Source organism: Xenia sp. Carnegie-2017, unplaced genomic scaffold (genome assembly GCF_021976095.1).
Source record: "Xenia sp. Carnegie-2017 unplaced genomic scaffold, XeniaSp_v1 HiC_scaffold_1, whole genome shotgun sequence".
In the NCBI taxonomy this organism is placed as follows: Eukaryota; Metazoa; Cnidaria; class Anthozoa; order Malacalcyonacea; family Xeniidae; genus Xenia; species Xenia sp. Carnegie-2017.
Window position 1 is genome coordinate 10308755 of NW_025813402.1, and position 16305 is coordinate 10325059.

Consider the following 16305-nt stretch of genomic DNA (forward strand, 5'->3'; position numbering starts at 1 on the left):
GAATAAGTAAAAAAACGATGAGAGTAGTGGTATTTCACCGACGGATTGCTCCTACAACTTATTCTACACCTCTCATGTTCTTTCACAGAGTCAGACTAGAGTGAAGCTCAAGAGGGTCTTCTTTCCCCGCTGTTGTTGCCAAGCCCGTTCCCTTGGCTGTGGTTTCGCTAGATAGTAGATAGGGACGGTGGAAATTTCGTTAATCCATACATGCGCGTCACTAATTAGATGACGAGGCATTTGGCTATTTATTCACCTTAACTTAATTAATTAAATCCCAATCTTGCTATCCTTTGCTTTACGGTAGATGTCAATATCAATATTCATTTGAGTTTCCAATTAATGGGACGCTGGTTTTTAAGGAAAACAGTGGCTGGTCTTTATGGGTCTAGCACTCTGCTTTTTCCTTCTACCTTGTAAATAGATGGTAGATCATCCAATGATGATTTTATTCTTTCAATTCTATTTACTTTTTGCAAGAGGCCGCCACAACCTTTTGTGCACACGGCTCCATAACCTTATGCCTGCTACCAAATAATTGGCGAGGGCAGCCATTTTCCCACCTCCTTTAAAGATGTAGTTTTAAGTGAGTCTCCACTCAGTGGTGATAGATGAAATATCAAACCCTGAGTGGCGAGGTCGGGTACACCAACTCCGCCTCCTTTACCATCTACTCTTTTTGTTCAAGATTTTGGATCGCCCAAATGCCAAAAAATAATAATTGAAAAAGCTTATATGAAATCTAGTCATGTCTCCCCACAATCCGACCCACGAAACAAGCAGGAGAAGAGCAAAACCAAGAAGGCATGAACGCAAAATAATCAGTAAATCAACCTATACTAAATTCCAACAACCTAATTAAAAAAATTCTAAAGCATTTGGCGCGTTTTGCCGGCCAACACATTAAATTTAACTTCGATGCCGCTCTACCGACAATCCATTTCTGTCAGTGTGGAACTGTGGAAAAACCTGTGTATCCTTGATGTTTCCTCACAAATTCTCAGGGAAAGAAGTGAAATTACCCGAACTGGACCATTTCAGAACAGACTTAAAAACGTCTGCACTGAGAGGTGACAGCACACCCTGCCAATTGGCGGCAACCGCAGAAAAGGAAATATTGGATACCCCAGTGCTCCCATTCCCGAATCTCCGGCTGGTCATAATTGGCGACCTTATCACGATGTGCTTTAACTCCTCCGACCTGGTCGGAAGTGACCGTGATGTCAGCGACGAAAGCCCTTTCCCTGTCCCAGAGGACAAGGTCAGGCTTCCGCACGCCCAGAGTACGCCCAACAGTCCTAGGCTCGACCATGACAGAGAAGCCAGCTCGCTAAGCCGCAGCCGAGACGAACTGAACGACCCTATCATGCCTACGAATCCTAGGACCGCTGGTTCTCGCACATACTAGGATGATGTGCTGTGTCGTCTCCGGTCGCATGCATGCATCACAAAGCCTATCTCCCCCAGGTCGGCCACGCGAATTTCGTGACTTACTTGAGAGGAGCCCACCTCTTGCCTTGATCGAAGCGATGAAGTTAGCCCCAGAAATATTCCGGGGGGGATTACTTACCCAGCGACTTCCCTGCGGGCATGCCCGTGCCTCCGAGAATCCTCTCCCATCCACCTTGGTGTGCAACACCTCAGCCCAAGCATTAAGCAAGGACTGCTTGTCGTTCACCAAGTGCCCAGCCAGAGTGGTATTGGGGGTTTCACTCATCAGTTTTTGAAAAAAAGATGAGCCAAACAGGGCTTGTGAAATGGGATCAGCAGCTGAGAGGACGTTATCAAGTCGCCTCCTCTTCATTACAGGGATGGTATATCGTAATGAAGAGATACAGAGGCCACCATCAGCAATAAAAGAAAGCCACTGGAGTGTCCCCTGGAAATTTCAACCATTGGCGTATATTGGCTCTAATGCTGGTATCAAACCACTTTAACCACCTTGTCCATGCGGATCAATAGCGGACACGTTGCTGCGTGCATGCAACTGAATCTGACAAACGAATTGCTAACTCCATTCGCTTCCCTTTCAACGGTTTCACGTACTTTTTAACTCTCTTTTCAAAGTCCTTTTCATCTTTCCCTAACGGTACTTGTTCGCTATCGGCCTCGTGCCCATATTTAGCTTTAGATGGAGTTTACCACCCATTTTGGGCTGCATTCCCAAACAACCCGACTCTTCGAAAACACGTCGCAAACATAAGGGGCTTTGCCACGTACGGGGTTGTCACCCTCTATGACATGCTGTTCCAAGCATCTTAGGCAGGCCCGACGTGCCGGGAAAGTATTTCTCGAAACTACAATTCGCCATTGCAACACAATGGAGATTTTGAATTTGAGCTATTCCCTCTTCATTCGCCATTACTAGGGAATCCTTGTTAGTTTCTTTTCCACCGCTTATTAATATGCTTAAATTCAGCTGGTAGTCTTGCATGACCTGAGGTTAAGATGTATGCACATGCACAATTTGGCTTGTCATCACGAGCGTTGCCATTTCACGTTGACACAACAAGGTTGCAAGTTTAGCTTTTTGCCTTGTTTGCTGCAAGAGGGCTACAAACGTGCTGTACTTAGAAGAACGCGACGGCATTAGCATATTGCTATCCCCCACGACACTTCATTCAACTTTCAGTAAGACATTGCATCCTGGAAGTTTTGTTTATAACCAACACTCAGACAGGCATGCTCCCGGTATAACCAAGAGCGCAATTTGCGTTCAAAGATTCAATGATTCACTATATTCTGCAATTCACATTACGTATCGCAGCTGGCTGCGTTCTTCATCGATGCACGAGCCAAGAGATCCACCGTTAAAAGTTGTAAACATTATAGGCTTCAATTCTTTGTAATCACACAACTGTAATTACACATTACTTGATGTAATCAAACATCAAGTTAAATGAAAAAACACGCGAGAGGCCGGGAAATGGCAAAGGGAGGCTTATTTGAGTTTGCACAACACAATTGGCTTCCACATTGTTGCTTCCATCCACCCATTTAAGGACGTAGAAATGTCCACCTCCATTTACTTATAAGGTTCTCAGAGTTCTTCGATTGTGAAGGTAAATGTAAGCAACCTAACACAAGCGAAATATTATTGTACGGTGATGATCCTTCTGCAGGTTCACCTACAGAAACCTTGTTACGACTTTTACTTCCTCTAAATGATCAAGTTTGACCAGCTTCTTGACGTCCATCGGATGAGCCGGAACTCATCTGACAGTGCCAATCCGGAGGCCTCACTAAACCATTCAATCGGTAGTAGCGACGGGCGGTGTGTACAAAGGGCAGGGACGTAATCAACGCGAGCTGATGACTCGCGCTTACTAGGAATTCCTCGTTCAAGATGGAAAGTCTCCACTTCTCAAATAAGGAGATTGAGGATATTGCTTCAGTCACTAAAAAGCAATTTCAATGTAGTGATTGGTACACCCATAAAAGAGGATTTATAACTGCCTCAAAAGTTAAGAATACTTACACAAGGCAGATTTCCATTGAGAAACATGAGACGGATGTTTCTCTCGTAAAATTGCTAACAGAAGAAAAAGATGTCGCAACAATGAGAAAACATTTGGTTGATGATCCTAAAAATCCACTCGATTGGGGACTGAAACATGAACAAAGTGCTAGGAAGGCTTACTATAGTGTTCAAGCAAATAAACATAAACAACTTAGTTTAATTTCAAAAGGCTTCGTGATTTCAAAAGAGACACCTTTTCTTGGTCCTAGTCCTGATAACATGACAAGTTGTAAGTGTATGCCTAAATGCAATAGTGTTGTAGTGGAATATAAATGTCCGTGGACCCACAAATATCGTGATCCCAAAGAGGCATTGGTGGTAGATGGGAAAATGGCAAATTTTTTCTTCAAGAAAAGTCCAGTTATTTTTACCAAATTCAATTGCTCATGCATGTTACTGGACTGAAAAAGTGTGATTTGGTAGTCTTGACAACGAGAGGAATTTTCTGCCACCAAGTGACATATGCTCCAGTGTTCTTTCAAAAGATTTCTTTGAAGCTTAAACAATTTTGGCTTACCAAGGTTGTGCCACACATGTTCAAAAAATTTTGAACAAGGTATCTTCTGAATGTACAAATGGTAAGCATTTAATTTGAGTGTTACCTTAGCAAATTTACTTGAAGCTAATTTGCAGTAATGTTGCTTATGATAGGCTCCACAAAGATAAAGTATGTTCATAAAAAAATCCGGGGAGCAAAGATGAAAAAGAGGCTGCTTTTTTATGCAAAGCAGGTATCACATATCAAGTATCAAGTGGTTTATTAAGAGCCAGGATGTTTTGTTATGCTCCTCAATTATTTTCTTAATTTCCTTAGATGATACGGTAAGCATCTTAGAGACAGAAAACAGTGATTCGCCGATGAAGTCTGTTGTCTTATTTGGCTTTGATGTGCAACAAGAAGACTTAGACAGTCTACAACCAAAGGGACTTATCACAGACACAATCTTGTCTATATTAATGAGGTATATTCTTTCTATGCAATATTGATTGATTTTAAAATAGCAAATAGGTTGATTACACTACCAAAGTAAATTTACTAATGCTAGTGAACTGTATAATTTCATTTGTAGTGATCACTGCTGTAAATACCCCATAGTAGACACTTTATTCTATTCTGTTCTTGTGGGAGATCAAGAACTGAAAGGGAGAACATCAAGCAGGTTTCAGTAACTGACAATGATATTTCACTTATCTTTCAAATATTCTACTTTTATACATTGTATTTAATGTTTGTAGACTAGAAAGAATCCAAGCTGCAGAACAATTTTTCAGTGCACAGTTACTTGAAAAAGATTATGTGTTTGTGCCAATCAACAGAAGGTAAAAATGCTTTAGACAACAAATGTAGCATCTTTTGCAAAAAAATGTAAATAAATTTTTATTCCATTATTTTAGCCTACACTGGTTTTTGGCCATCATTTCACCATGGTAGGAAAAGCAACATTTGCTATATTGCATGTGTTCCTTTAAAGCATGTAATGTTACAATAGTAACCAATTTCATATTTAGGCATATCCTTGTTCTGGACTCTTTAACTTGGGATAAAGAAGACAAGAAATCGACATTTGAATATATTTCACAGTAATTGTTTTTCCATTGCACTATGCCTACTCTCATTGCTATGTTACTGTTGGATTAGAATTTTTACTTTTCATTCTGAAGATATTTGGACTACACCTTTCAAAAGCACAGCATCAAAAGAAAGCATCGTTCTCATCATATGTTAAAAGTGAGTTCTTATCATGCCACCAATAAAATATATTGAGAAAATAAATCTTGCTATATGCATTATTTGGTAGGTCCTACAGCAGGAAATCTCTTCAAATCTCTGTGCTGTTTTTGTATCACTTTTTATTAAATACTTTTTGAAGGTAATTATGGAAATTACATGTTTCTTCAAGTTAGAGCTTAATAATAGGAAAGATATACTCAATGCAATAACATAGGGAAGAGTGCTTACTTTTTCAATCTCACAACATTTTTTAGGATATTGAAAAATATGAGAAATGTCCCAATGATTTCATTCTCATGGAACATAAATGGTTCAGTAACAAGGATGCCACAATGGAAAGAAATAAATGGCACAGAACTTTGCACACATTGTTTACTCTGCATTGATCTAAGTGCATCTCTAACAGGGCGGGTGGCTGAATGGTTAATTGCGTGAGCTGTAAGCCAGACGGCGCAGGTTCAATCCCGGCTCGTGGCACATCTGGCAATGTGTCTGTAAACCTAGCCCGGGTTGACCAAAGCCATGTGAAGGAAATTTGGTAGAGGAAACTATGTCCTAGGATGGACTGTATCTGCATCTGCAATGTTGCAGCCTTGTCACACTGTGTCACGCTGATATCAGCGTTGTAGTTGCGTGAAAGGTACGAGTGATTGTAGTCTGGTCAGCTGCCTTCACTATAATTTCAGTAACCAGGATGTTCCACTTTGTGGAACCCTCATACGTCGAAATCGACGGAGTCCATTATTATTATCTCTAACACAAAGGAATATTTTATTGTATATTTTTTAAAACTTCTATATACAATGTTTTTAAGGTGATGCAATAATCTGTGGTTGCAAATTAACCAATGCTGCACAGATAGACGCAACAGAATCAATATGTGGTTTCATTGTTAATGGGATTACACCTTGTAATATACTAAATGACTTCAGTCGTTGAATAATTCTTTCAATGTGAATCCTCTTTGTAGCTACTCTCCTTGTCATTTTTTTTGCACCAGTGCCAACATTACCTTTATGCATAATTGGAGGTGAAACTAAACGGACATGTTGAAGGGCAAGTAAATCCTGGATATTAAATCCTTTGTCAGCCATGACTTCATCCCCTGCAGCTAACTCTTCCAAAAATCCACATCTCTTGATGATTTCCTTGTCGCTTATGCAACCACTGAACAATGTAGAGATATAGTTGATATGTAGAAGCGGTGACATGGAAATAAATAGTTTGAAGGCGTTTCTGCCTTTGTAGTTACTATGTGTCCGACGTTGACTTGAAGGAAGAGAAGGTTTTTTGTATATAGAATTCTGTGCAATCAATTATTGCACGAAGACATGGATTAGATTCGTAAACTTTAGGCCGGGTTATTCCTTCCATGTCTTTCAAAGTGGTAAATGGAATAAATAACTTTAATTCCTTCTCAAGAAACTTCACCCATGTCAAGAATATGTTGCTGCCAATAGTTTCTGACACTCCAAATAAATCACATAACATCTTGAGACTAGGGAATCTTTTGATCCTGACCAACGTGAATATAAATTGCTCATAAACTGAAAGTTTAGCCCATGTAGAAGTTTTGTGGATCTATAAAAATGATTAATGCTTATCATTCCTTACACATAGGTAGCTATTAACTGCATTACACATCTCATCCTCTTTGTAATGGTACCAGTTTTGCTGAAATTGATTGTAATCATAAAGAGATATGAAGTAGTTTAACTTGTGTTTTTTGCGCATAATATACAGAAATTTAAAAATGTAAATAATTTTTTAAATAATGTTTTTTAAAGATATTTTATATAAATCACATATCAAAAGAAAGCACATAGCCTCATCAATATAATGGTGGCATTTGTGTTCAAATTGATTGTAATCATAAAGAGATATAATTTAGTTTATCTTGTATTTTTTTGCATATTATACAGAAATTTGAAAATGTAAATAATTTTTTTAAAAGTCTTATTAAAAGTTTTTTTTTATAATTCACTTATCAAAACTAAGCCCTTAGACTGATCAATGTAATGGTATATGTTGTTTGAAAATTGATTGTAATGAAAAAGTGATATAAGTAAAAGTATGTTTAATATTTTGCTTGTTTCTAGCAAAAATATGAAAATTTAAATGCTTTGTTAAATAGTGTTAATCAAATATGTTTTAAACAAATTGCATATCATAGGAAAGCAATAATGTAATGGTACCATTTGTTCTATAGTTAGATGTAATTCTACTGTATATATTGTAATTTTGATCAGTAAACTTTGCAAATATGAAACTTTAATAAGTAGGTACAACATACATGCACATTTAGGAATTTTTAGCAAATATAAATAGAAAATTTAGATGAATTTAGGCATTGTGTGTACAAATATATATGTATTATACTACAAGAGGGTACTATATTCCTATTGGTCAATATTATTAATAACTCTCTCCTATTGGTTCTATGAAGTCACATGTCATCGTTCTTCTTTGGCAGCCATCTTGTTGAAGTAAATCGAAGTTCTTAGTGCTCTTCGTAATCGTTCAAAATCTAAGGTAAAATTTACCAATCGAAATAATTTTTTCTAAAAATATTATTTATAAGAAATCAATAGTTCTTGCTAAAGTGTTTTTTTGGAATAAATTGCAAATATTGGTTCATTATTTTACTGTTTTTTATGATAACAACATATAAAGTGTTTTTAACATTTTACAACTTTGAGAGTTTGCGTTTCTTTAAGTTTTCCATCTTTAATGTTTTGGTTTTATCTTAATTTTGTGTTCTCCCCTTTATTACCGTTCACTTCTCTATCAATTTTAAAGTGGAGATTATTATGTTGCATTTTTATATCATTGATTTTTACTGTTGAATTGTATTTTGTGATATACTTTTTGTGTCCACTTTTAGTTAAACGGGATTTTTTGTTTCCATCAAGTAACATTAGGCAAACAACTCATTTGAAAGGTATTATTGTACATTTGTTTAGTGATTATTTTCGTTATTTTTATTTCTCTCGAAGTGTTCTTGCATTCCCATATTTTGTGTTAAAATTGATTAAAGCAATAAAATATAAGCATGGCACGAATAAATCATAGGTTAAACAATGTACAATCGATAAAATCCAGACAGGTATCAATAATAACCTTTAATGCCAATCGAGATCTTAAAATTGCAAACTACCATTCAGATTTATTATCAAATAGAAAAGAGAGTTGCACGAGAGGGAAAAATTTTTTGAAGATCGCTCTTTATTTGCAAGTGCAAACAGTAATATATGTAATGTTGTTTTAGATACAGCCTTTTCCATTGAGAACTGGGCTAAGCACTGTAATTTTTATACCTGTACTTTATGCAACTCAATAGTATTTGTGCAAATGCCACACAACATTGCACAAAAACAGCAGTGAGTGAAAGAACTAAATGTCATTGTCATACAAGGAGGTATATTGTCCCACAAATAAACCAAATTCCTATTTTACTTCAAAACCTTTCAATACAAAATGTCATTACTTTAAGGCCCTTTGACCTTGATTGTGGTGTGTACAAAAGGAAACAGCATGGGTATAGAGTAAAAACTGGGATAATAAAATTAAGAGTCTCTCCAAATTCAGTTATGCAAAAGATAAGACAACTGACCAATGATGATGATATGCAAAGATGCATACAAGCATATCAATATTTAATGGTCACCTTTCTCCGCTGTGTCCTGCTCGGGTAGCGGGTCTTTGCCAGAGACCCAGTTCTATCAGACTTCTCCAGGCTGCTCTGTCCTGGGTATCCTCTTCTTTGACACCACATAGCTGCATGTCTCTCCTGATGGTATCCTTCCACCGATGCTTTTAGTCCGTGATCTGTGCCTCAAAAATATGCTTTAAAAACGAGTTTCGTTGGACACCTCAAGGAAGGTCGCAAAATTTTCAAAATAGATAGAAAGTCACTTGCTGTTTGATATTCTTTTTATTGTCACTTCTAAAAAGCTGCAGTTTTTTAGTATTTTGCGGTTGAATTTCAAAATTCCTCGCTCCTTCAATTTTGAATGTCGCCATTTTGTTTGGTGCGGAACTCTTTGATCTAACTGCCGTTGTCATGGTGAGGCAAATTTATTAACGGGCACCATCTTGAAAGGTGGCAAAAAAGCGATATTCTTAATAAAGTCAAAGTGAAATGTAAGTTTTAAATGAAGAATTCTGTCAAAATTTTGGGAGCAAACCTAAACTGTCAGCTTTGCACTTATGTATCAACATAGGAGAAGCCTGTTTTAGACCTAAATCTTGTCAGTTTTAAGAACTCAAGGTTATATAGAGGAACTACTCCGACCAATAATAATATTTGTTGTTTGTAATAAAGAGTATAAATACTGCTCTGTAAAATAATAAAAATCAGTTCCATCATTAAGTTCACTCGTGGTGGTTACTGAGATATAAAGTATACTAAGAAAGAGATATGGCGAGTAACTCGAACTCAACAAACATGGAAGAAAGGCATTCGTGTTTGATTCGTTTAAAAATCATACATGAAAATACTGCCAATGTTTTGATAATAAATATTGTTGAGTCATGCTCATAAACCACAAAACATGTTAAGGAAATAGTATGTGCGTAGTTTGGTTTACCAATGTATCCGTTCCCACACGGCTAAGAGCCAAGGAACAGTTATTGACGTTAGTTAAATTTCCTTATGTACCATATATAGCTTAAACAGAGGAACTACTCCGCCAATAATAATATTTGTTGTTTGTAATAAAGAGTATAAATACTGGTGTGTAAAATAATAAAAATCAGTTACATCATTAAGTTCTCTCGTGGTTGTTACTTGAGATATAAAGTATACTAAGAAAGAGATATGGCGAGTAACTCGAACTCAACAAACATGGAAGAAAGGCATTCGTGTTTGATTCATTGCGAAGATGACGGCGAACACTGAGGAATTTTACACCAACATCGTTTAAACGGTTCCTGGAATGCAGAAAGCAATGGCTACAACTTGATGGACGACAGAAAGACGTAGCCTTGAAAACCACGAATGTGATTCCTATCGAGGAGTTAGAGGATAACTTGGGAAGTTACGAGCGTTACTTTTACCATTCACGTTGTTATTCGGCATTTACGAATAAAACTTTAATACATCGAGCACAACGACGCTCTGAAAAGAGTGCAAAAACGTCAACCGATACAGAGCCTTCTACGTCTGTACAGCAGGAAGGACCATCTCCAGAAAAGATAATGCTGCGATCAAAATCATTCACTGTTGAAAGAATTAAAGCCAGCACGTGTTACCTCCAACCTGTGTCATTTGCAAGAAGGAGCATTCATACTACACTGACAGGGTAGGTAAACGTAGCTGTAAATCACGCACGGGTGGCACTAGAGTAGGGAGCTGGGGGCAGAAGTTGTTTTTTGCAACTCGACTTTCGAATTTGGATAGGGAATATTTTGTAAAAAAATGCAAAAAACCTCTACTGCTTAAATTTCAAATCAGCCAAAACTGAATACATTAAAGCAAGGATTTGTAATAACTTTTGAAGTTTTCTCTGAAAAAAAAGATTTGCATGGAAAACGCATTGTTCCACAAGCCAAGTAAGTCAGACCCGCCATCGAGGACCTAAGCCCCTCTGTCGGAGAATTCTTGGTGCCACCACTGCTGTGAATTTAAACCATAATGTGGAATATTTTTTTCATGCTAATTCTGCGTCACTTTTCACACAATTTTTATTAAGATAAGTAAGAAACGGGATCCACTATATACGGCAAGAACGCTAGATGGTGGTCGACTTAGGAAAGCAGCAGAAATTAAGGGTGATGAAAGTATTTTGCTACACATTAGAGGAAAAGACTTGGTTGCTTTAGAAGTGAAGTATCATCACGGATGTTATCAAAAATACACCTCATTCCTCAAACACCATAAAGTTGACCCTGCTGAATGTGAAGAATCCACTCAAAAACCCTTATACAATGAAGGGTTTAATGCTTTTAGTGAAGAGTTCATTAAAGTGCAAATAATACAAGAAGAAAGTATTTTCTACATGGCAAAGGTTAAAGAAAAGTTTGTTAAATTTGTTGCACGTGTTGAAAATGCAGATGCAACGAATGAAAAAACGGTTTCCACAACTAATATTTCAAACCCCTAAACAGCGTAACAAAAGTGAGATGGTTTACTCAGGTTGCATTCAACCAAGTTCAATAGTAGAGAATATTCCCTTCGCTGATGAAGTGTCAACAGAAATTTCTGATGATGGTGAGGAACCTGAACAGTTCTTGCCAGATGCAGTATACAGGGCAGGCACTACGTTGCATGAAATTTATAATGTTGCATTGGCATTAAGAAAGGAATTTGAATCCACGAATCCAGTATCCTGGTATGGTACATGGCCTCCACTAGCTTCTGATATTACTTTGGAGAGCGTGAAAAAAATTAGTGTCACCAATGGTATTTAACTTTATTGCATGGCTGCTTGGCTTTTCTGATGAGCCAGAACGCGCTGGTTATGTTCAAATACAGGAAAAGCAAGCTCTCAAGGTATTTTCTATCTGCCAAGATTTGATATATGTCTTCAGCAGTGGGAAAGTGCAGACTCCAAAATCTTTGTCATTAGCCATGGCAGTTCGACAAATGTCTGGTTGCTCCAGCTTAATTACACTACTTAATGGTCTTGGTCATTGTGTATCTTTACCATCAACGATGGCTTATGAATCAGCTATTGCCCAATTGACGATTAATAGTTTGAATACCATCCCTAAAGATTTTGTAGAGGGAAAGCATATCACCCTTGTGTATGATAATATCGATTTCCAAGAAGATGCTACAAAACAAACACATGTGACAAATGGTATGTCAGTCATATTGCCAGTCGAAATTAGAACAGTTTCAAATTATGCGAAGCTTTTTTATTCTAGAAGCTTTTTGATAATCTGACATGTTCTTCTTTAAAACAGGTATCATCATCCAAAAAGTTGTGCCGGAAACGTTTCCCAAGCTTGCATGCCGTACAAGAGAATGCCAAGTACCAATTAAGAAAACCAACGTACAGTAGTAGCACCTCTAGTAGCTATTGCACCTTATGGTATTGCTACAAAGAAAACTCCTACATTTGATGGATCTACCTAGACAAGTCAGTTATGCAGCCTTTGGAGAGCAATGACTTCACTCTCAAATGTCGAAAACTGAACCTTGCGTACTGCATGATAAAATATTTTACTACTGATGAAGACAACCTCTGGCCGGGATGGTCCGGATTCAACACTATACTGCAAAAGATACCATACCTAATGTGTCAAGAGTTGGTTATCTTCCAATAGTGGATGCCTCCCCAACAGAATACTCAACTCTAAATGAAGTGCTAAAGTCTGCCATAACAATAATTGAAAATTACGTTTGCAACAAGCTGTCCTTGTTTTTGATGAAGCAGTTTATGCTAAAATACAACATATTAGGTGGAAAGAACAGCTTTTTATGACCGATTTGTTGTTAGACTAGGAGAGTTTCATGCCAGCATGAGCTACCTTTCTGCTATATCAAAACTCTTCAAGATGTTGGTTTGAAGGTAATTGCCTAGATTTTCTTAGAAACTCGCTATTTTCAAGTGAACGAGTATTTTTTAACAATAAAATTTTACATTTTAGAATGTATTTTGCTTAACAGCAAGAGGCCATGTTTGTCTTATTTAACATTGGGTTTCCAAGTCACATTATTGTACTCAATTTCCTTGTAGGATGTGCTCATTGAATCGGGAATTATCAGCGTTGGATCAATAAGAGGTGTCTTGTCCGGAAAGCACTACAACCGATCAATTATGTGTCATAAATTGGTGTATGAAGCCTTGCAACGTCTTCGATTCGATGCATACTTGGATTCAATCGATAATCAGCAAAAAGAGAGTGTTGCAACATCCATTCAAAACGTGGCTGATTGTTTTGCGAACGGCAAGCTCATCGACTGTATCGAAAGTCAGCAAATGGAGCAACTCGTGAGGAACTATGAGCAGTTTGTTGAGAAATCATCCATAAAGTCTAAAACCTTTGCATTCTGGAGCATGTACATAAAAATGACTGGTATGTACTATATACCAGCTTGTCCTTCGTGCAAACCTTACATCATACATTTACGCTGCGCAAATGTAAGACATTTTCCTCTAAAATAATTTATGACTTGCATTGGTTTTGATGTTTGGAGAGCACACGTTGTACTATGCCGAAAGTTGTTGGCTTCTTTAATAAAAGGCCTTGTGCAGTTTGTTACTCTTACAACATTGTTCATGTAGTAGTACTGTATGTATACAAAAAGACCTGTCATGCAGCATGAGACCCTCACATTTTTTTCATATTTTGCTGCCTCACTTTAATGTTTTTAACATTTTAGAAATCCTGCTGCACTTCATTCGGGCAACTCGAGAAGTCGATTGGAACCTTCATTTAGCGTCGTTCAGATGTATGCTGCCATGGTTTTTTATTTGCGATCGTATAAACTATGCCAGATACGGGACTGCTTATTGGCTGGAAATGACAGCATTGGAAAATACACACCCTGGTTGGTATAATCTAATGAAATTTGTGCATCCCAATTAACAGCTACAAATAAAAGAATAGACAGTTCGATTCTAAGATTTTCATTTCGACTGTTTTCTACATTCTAAAGAGATTGTTCCCGATTTATCCACAACTTTCGCAGTCCAACGCCAAGATTGTCACGGATTCTCCGCAGTTTCTTGTGACCAGATGATTGAACAAACCGTAAATCGTGACTCCAAAACCAAGGGAGGCATTATTGGTTTTTCATTAAATCGGTCGGCGGTCCACAGATGGTTGTTAGCCCAATCAGAAAGAGCCGCAATTGCTAACAAATGCAAGAGTATGGATGGTTCTAACATTACTCCAAGGTAGATTAGCAGTTTCTCTAACTATACACGAATTGTCATGAATTGTATCGCACGGTATTTTTACAGGAGCCGCAAAGATCTTGACAGAACTAAGTGTGCACTTAATGAAAAATTAGTGAAGAACGTAATGTCTGCAGTGTTGAGCATGAACAATCCGTTTGATGTTGAGGAAGAAAATTTGGTTGGTTTGGCAAGTGGCTTGGTGGTGGAAGATGAGATTGCAGATAAACTCCTGGGGGCAGAAAAAATAGGGGAGGAGCAGTGTATTAAATTTGCACGAGATAATCTTTTGAGTACAAAACCGACATTTTGCAAAGTTCACCCGTAACAAGATTTCAGATCTTTGTGCCAGAAACGGTCAATTGTGTCAACCAGCAAAGGGAAAGAAATCAATTTAAAAATGAACAGAGACCTATTCGCTCGGCTATTGATGATAGCTAAGACCCGTGAAATTGACATTGCAAATGTTTTGTCGTACAGTCTTGGCACGTACCCGCTTTCCTTGGCAACCACTTCTGGAAGTCTTGTTAAAACAACCAAATCCAAGTTATTTGAAATTTTTGAAGGTACAAATAACGTTTCTCTTTGTTAGCTTTATTAGTGTTGGACTTCGGTAGGTTTCGTTATTATCTCGATAGGTAGGATTTACAAAGAATCCCCAGAATCCAATACACCTCAAATTGGGTTCTTATTCATGCAGGAATTTCTTACTATGTTTACTGTATAGGTGACCACCTCACGTGCAAGTTTAATGGAGAACACTGTGATAACAATGCACTCATTGTCGATGCCATGGCTCTTATCCAAACAATGAAGAGCAAATGGAAAACGTTTGGAGAATTCTGCGATGCTATTTTTAATAACGTATTAAAGTTGGCCAAAGACTGGAAGGCAACAAGAGTTGACTTTGTTGCGGATAGATACCTTCCCACAAGTATAAAGGAATCGGAAAGGAACAGAAGATCCGAAAACACTGGAATTCAGAAAATTCGTGTATTCGACAAAAACCAACATGTTCCAAAGCAGTGGAAAAAGTTTCTTGCTCTGGGCGAAAACAAAGAGTCTTTGATCCAGTTTCTTTGTGAACACTGGGGCAATTACGTATCATCTTGTCTCGGACATCTGTCATCGTTGTATGTAACGTCGAAGGATAAATGCTATTGCATTACTCGAGCTAGATCAGATGAGGATAAAGTGGAATGCAATGAAATGTATGAATTGGAGTGTAATCACGAGGAAGCTGACACTCGGCTCTTACTACATGCAAATCATGCTAAAGAAACCAACGAAAGAATCATAATCAAAAGCCAAGATACAGACGTTTTTGTGTTGTCGATCGCCATGCAACGAATTATTAACAAAGAAATATGCTTCATGACTGGAACAGGAAATAACTTCCGCTTGATTTCTATACAAACTATTGTAGAAGAAAGTGATGAAAATCTTAGTCAAAGCTTGCTAGGTTTCCATGCCTTTACTGGTAATTCTATAACACCAATGCTGCCATTAGTTTTCTTTTTGTTACGATGATAATAAGTGAAAGAATAGTATACTGTAATCAATATTTTCAAAATTTTCTTTTAAGGATGTGACACCACCAGTTCTTTTATGGAAAGGGCAAAAGACAGCGTGGAACATTCTTCTACGTAACCACAAATATTTGAACTCATTTAGTTCCTTAGGAAGTGCATTTCCCCCGTCAGAAGAACTTGTGTTTCAACTAAATAGATTTGTTTGTTTATTGTACGGTGACAAGGATTCTGAGGACGTCAACAAATGTCGGCTCTCATTGTTCAAGGCAGGAAAATGTTCAGATGAGCAACTACCACCAACTTGTGACAGTTTGCTGCAACATATTCGTCGGTCAAACTACCAAGCGGCGATTTGGCGTTCCTGTTTACAACCTCAAATGGATATTCCTCCTCCGGATGAAAATGGGTGGAAAACAATTGACGGAAACTGCAAATCGTATGGATGACCATTCCCCAGCCGGATTCCCTACTTGATAATGTTAATTGTGGATGTAAGACTGGCTGCAACTCACAACGTTGCTCATGTAATAAAGCAGGAGTGAAGTGCACAGATGTATGCTCTTGTACTGCATGCACGAATGTCGATATTGATGACAACGATGTTGAGGAAGAGGAGTTTTTAGACGATGACATGGACGACGAATTCGAGGCAGACCTTTAGAAAAGCGCGCG

General features: G+C 37.7%; 3 protein-coding genes and 1 non-coding gene across 4 annotated transcripts; 2 read left to right on the top strand and 2 right to left on the bottom strand.

Moving 5' to 3' along the window:
- Positions 1 to 2666: 2666 nt before the first annotated feature.
- LOC124445422 lies at positions 2667 to 2819 on the bottom strand. Its single transcript, XR_006948148.1, has one exon. It is a non-coding gene; the product is annotated as a 5.8S ribosomal RNA (ribosomal RNA).
- Positions 2820 to 6006: 3187 nt separating this feature from the next.
- LOC124438937 lies at positions 6007 to 9027 on the bottom strand. The gene is given in 3 exon segments (XM_046989136.1): positions 6007 to 6541; positions 6543 to 6833; positions 8920 to 9027. Coding segments are annotated over 3 exon segments (879 nt in total). The 3' UTR covers positions 6007 to 6061.
- A 1923-nt stretch (positions 9028 to 10950) lies between these two features.
- LOC124438948 lies at positions 10951 to 14429 on the top strand. The gene is made up of 7 exons (XM_046989145.1): positions 10951 to 12055; positions 12162 to 12250; positions 12698 to 12769; positions 12938 to 13277; positions 13585 to 13752; positions 13861 to 14101; positions 14168 to 14429. Exons 1-7 carry the CDS (start codon positions 11653 to 11655, stop codon positions 14427 to 14429), a joined length of 1575 nt encoding a protein of 524 aa, XP_046845101.1. The 5' UTR covers positions 10951 to 11652.
- Positions 14430 to 14454: 25 nt separating this feature from the next.
- LOC124438959 lies at positions 14455 to 16079 on the top strand. The gene is made up of 4 exons (XM_046989156.1): positions 14455 to 14667; positions 14829 to 15581; positions 15687 to 15747; positions 15830 to 16079. Exons 1-4 carry the CDS (start codon positions 14502 to 14504, stop codon positions 16077 to 16079), a joined length of 1230 nt encoding a protein of 409 aa, XP_046845112.1. The 5' UTR covers positions 14455 to 14501.
- Positions 16080 to 16305: the final 226 nt, after the last annotated feature.

Bases quoted from the DNA above. Each gene is read 5' to 3' on its own strand.
- LOC124438948 (XM_046989145.1), top strand. From the start codon at position 11,653: ATGGTATTTAACTTTATTGCATGGCTGCTTGGCTTTTCTGATGAGCCA. The intron at 12,056-12,161 runs GTATGTCAGTCA...TCTTTAAAACAG, and splicing joins ACAAACACATGTGACAAATG to GTATCATCATCCAAAAAGTT. The intron at 13,278-13,584 runs GTATGTACTATA...TTAACATTTTAG, and splicing joins CATGTACATAAAAATGACTG to AAATCCTGCTGCACTTCATT.
- LOC124438959 (XM_046989156.1), top strand. From the start codon at position 14,502: ATGAACAGAGACCTATTCGCTCGGCTATTGATGATAGCTAAGACCCGT. The intron at 14,668-14,828 runs GTACAAATAACG...TTTACTGTATAG, and splicing joins GTTATTTGAAATTTTTGAAG to GTGACCACCTCACGTGCAAG. The intron at 15,582-15,686 runs GTAATTCTATAA...TTTTCTTTTAAG, and splicing joins AGGTTTCCATGCCTTTACTG to GATGTGACACCACCAGTTCT.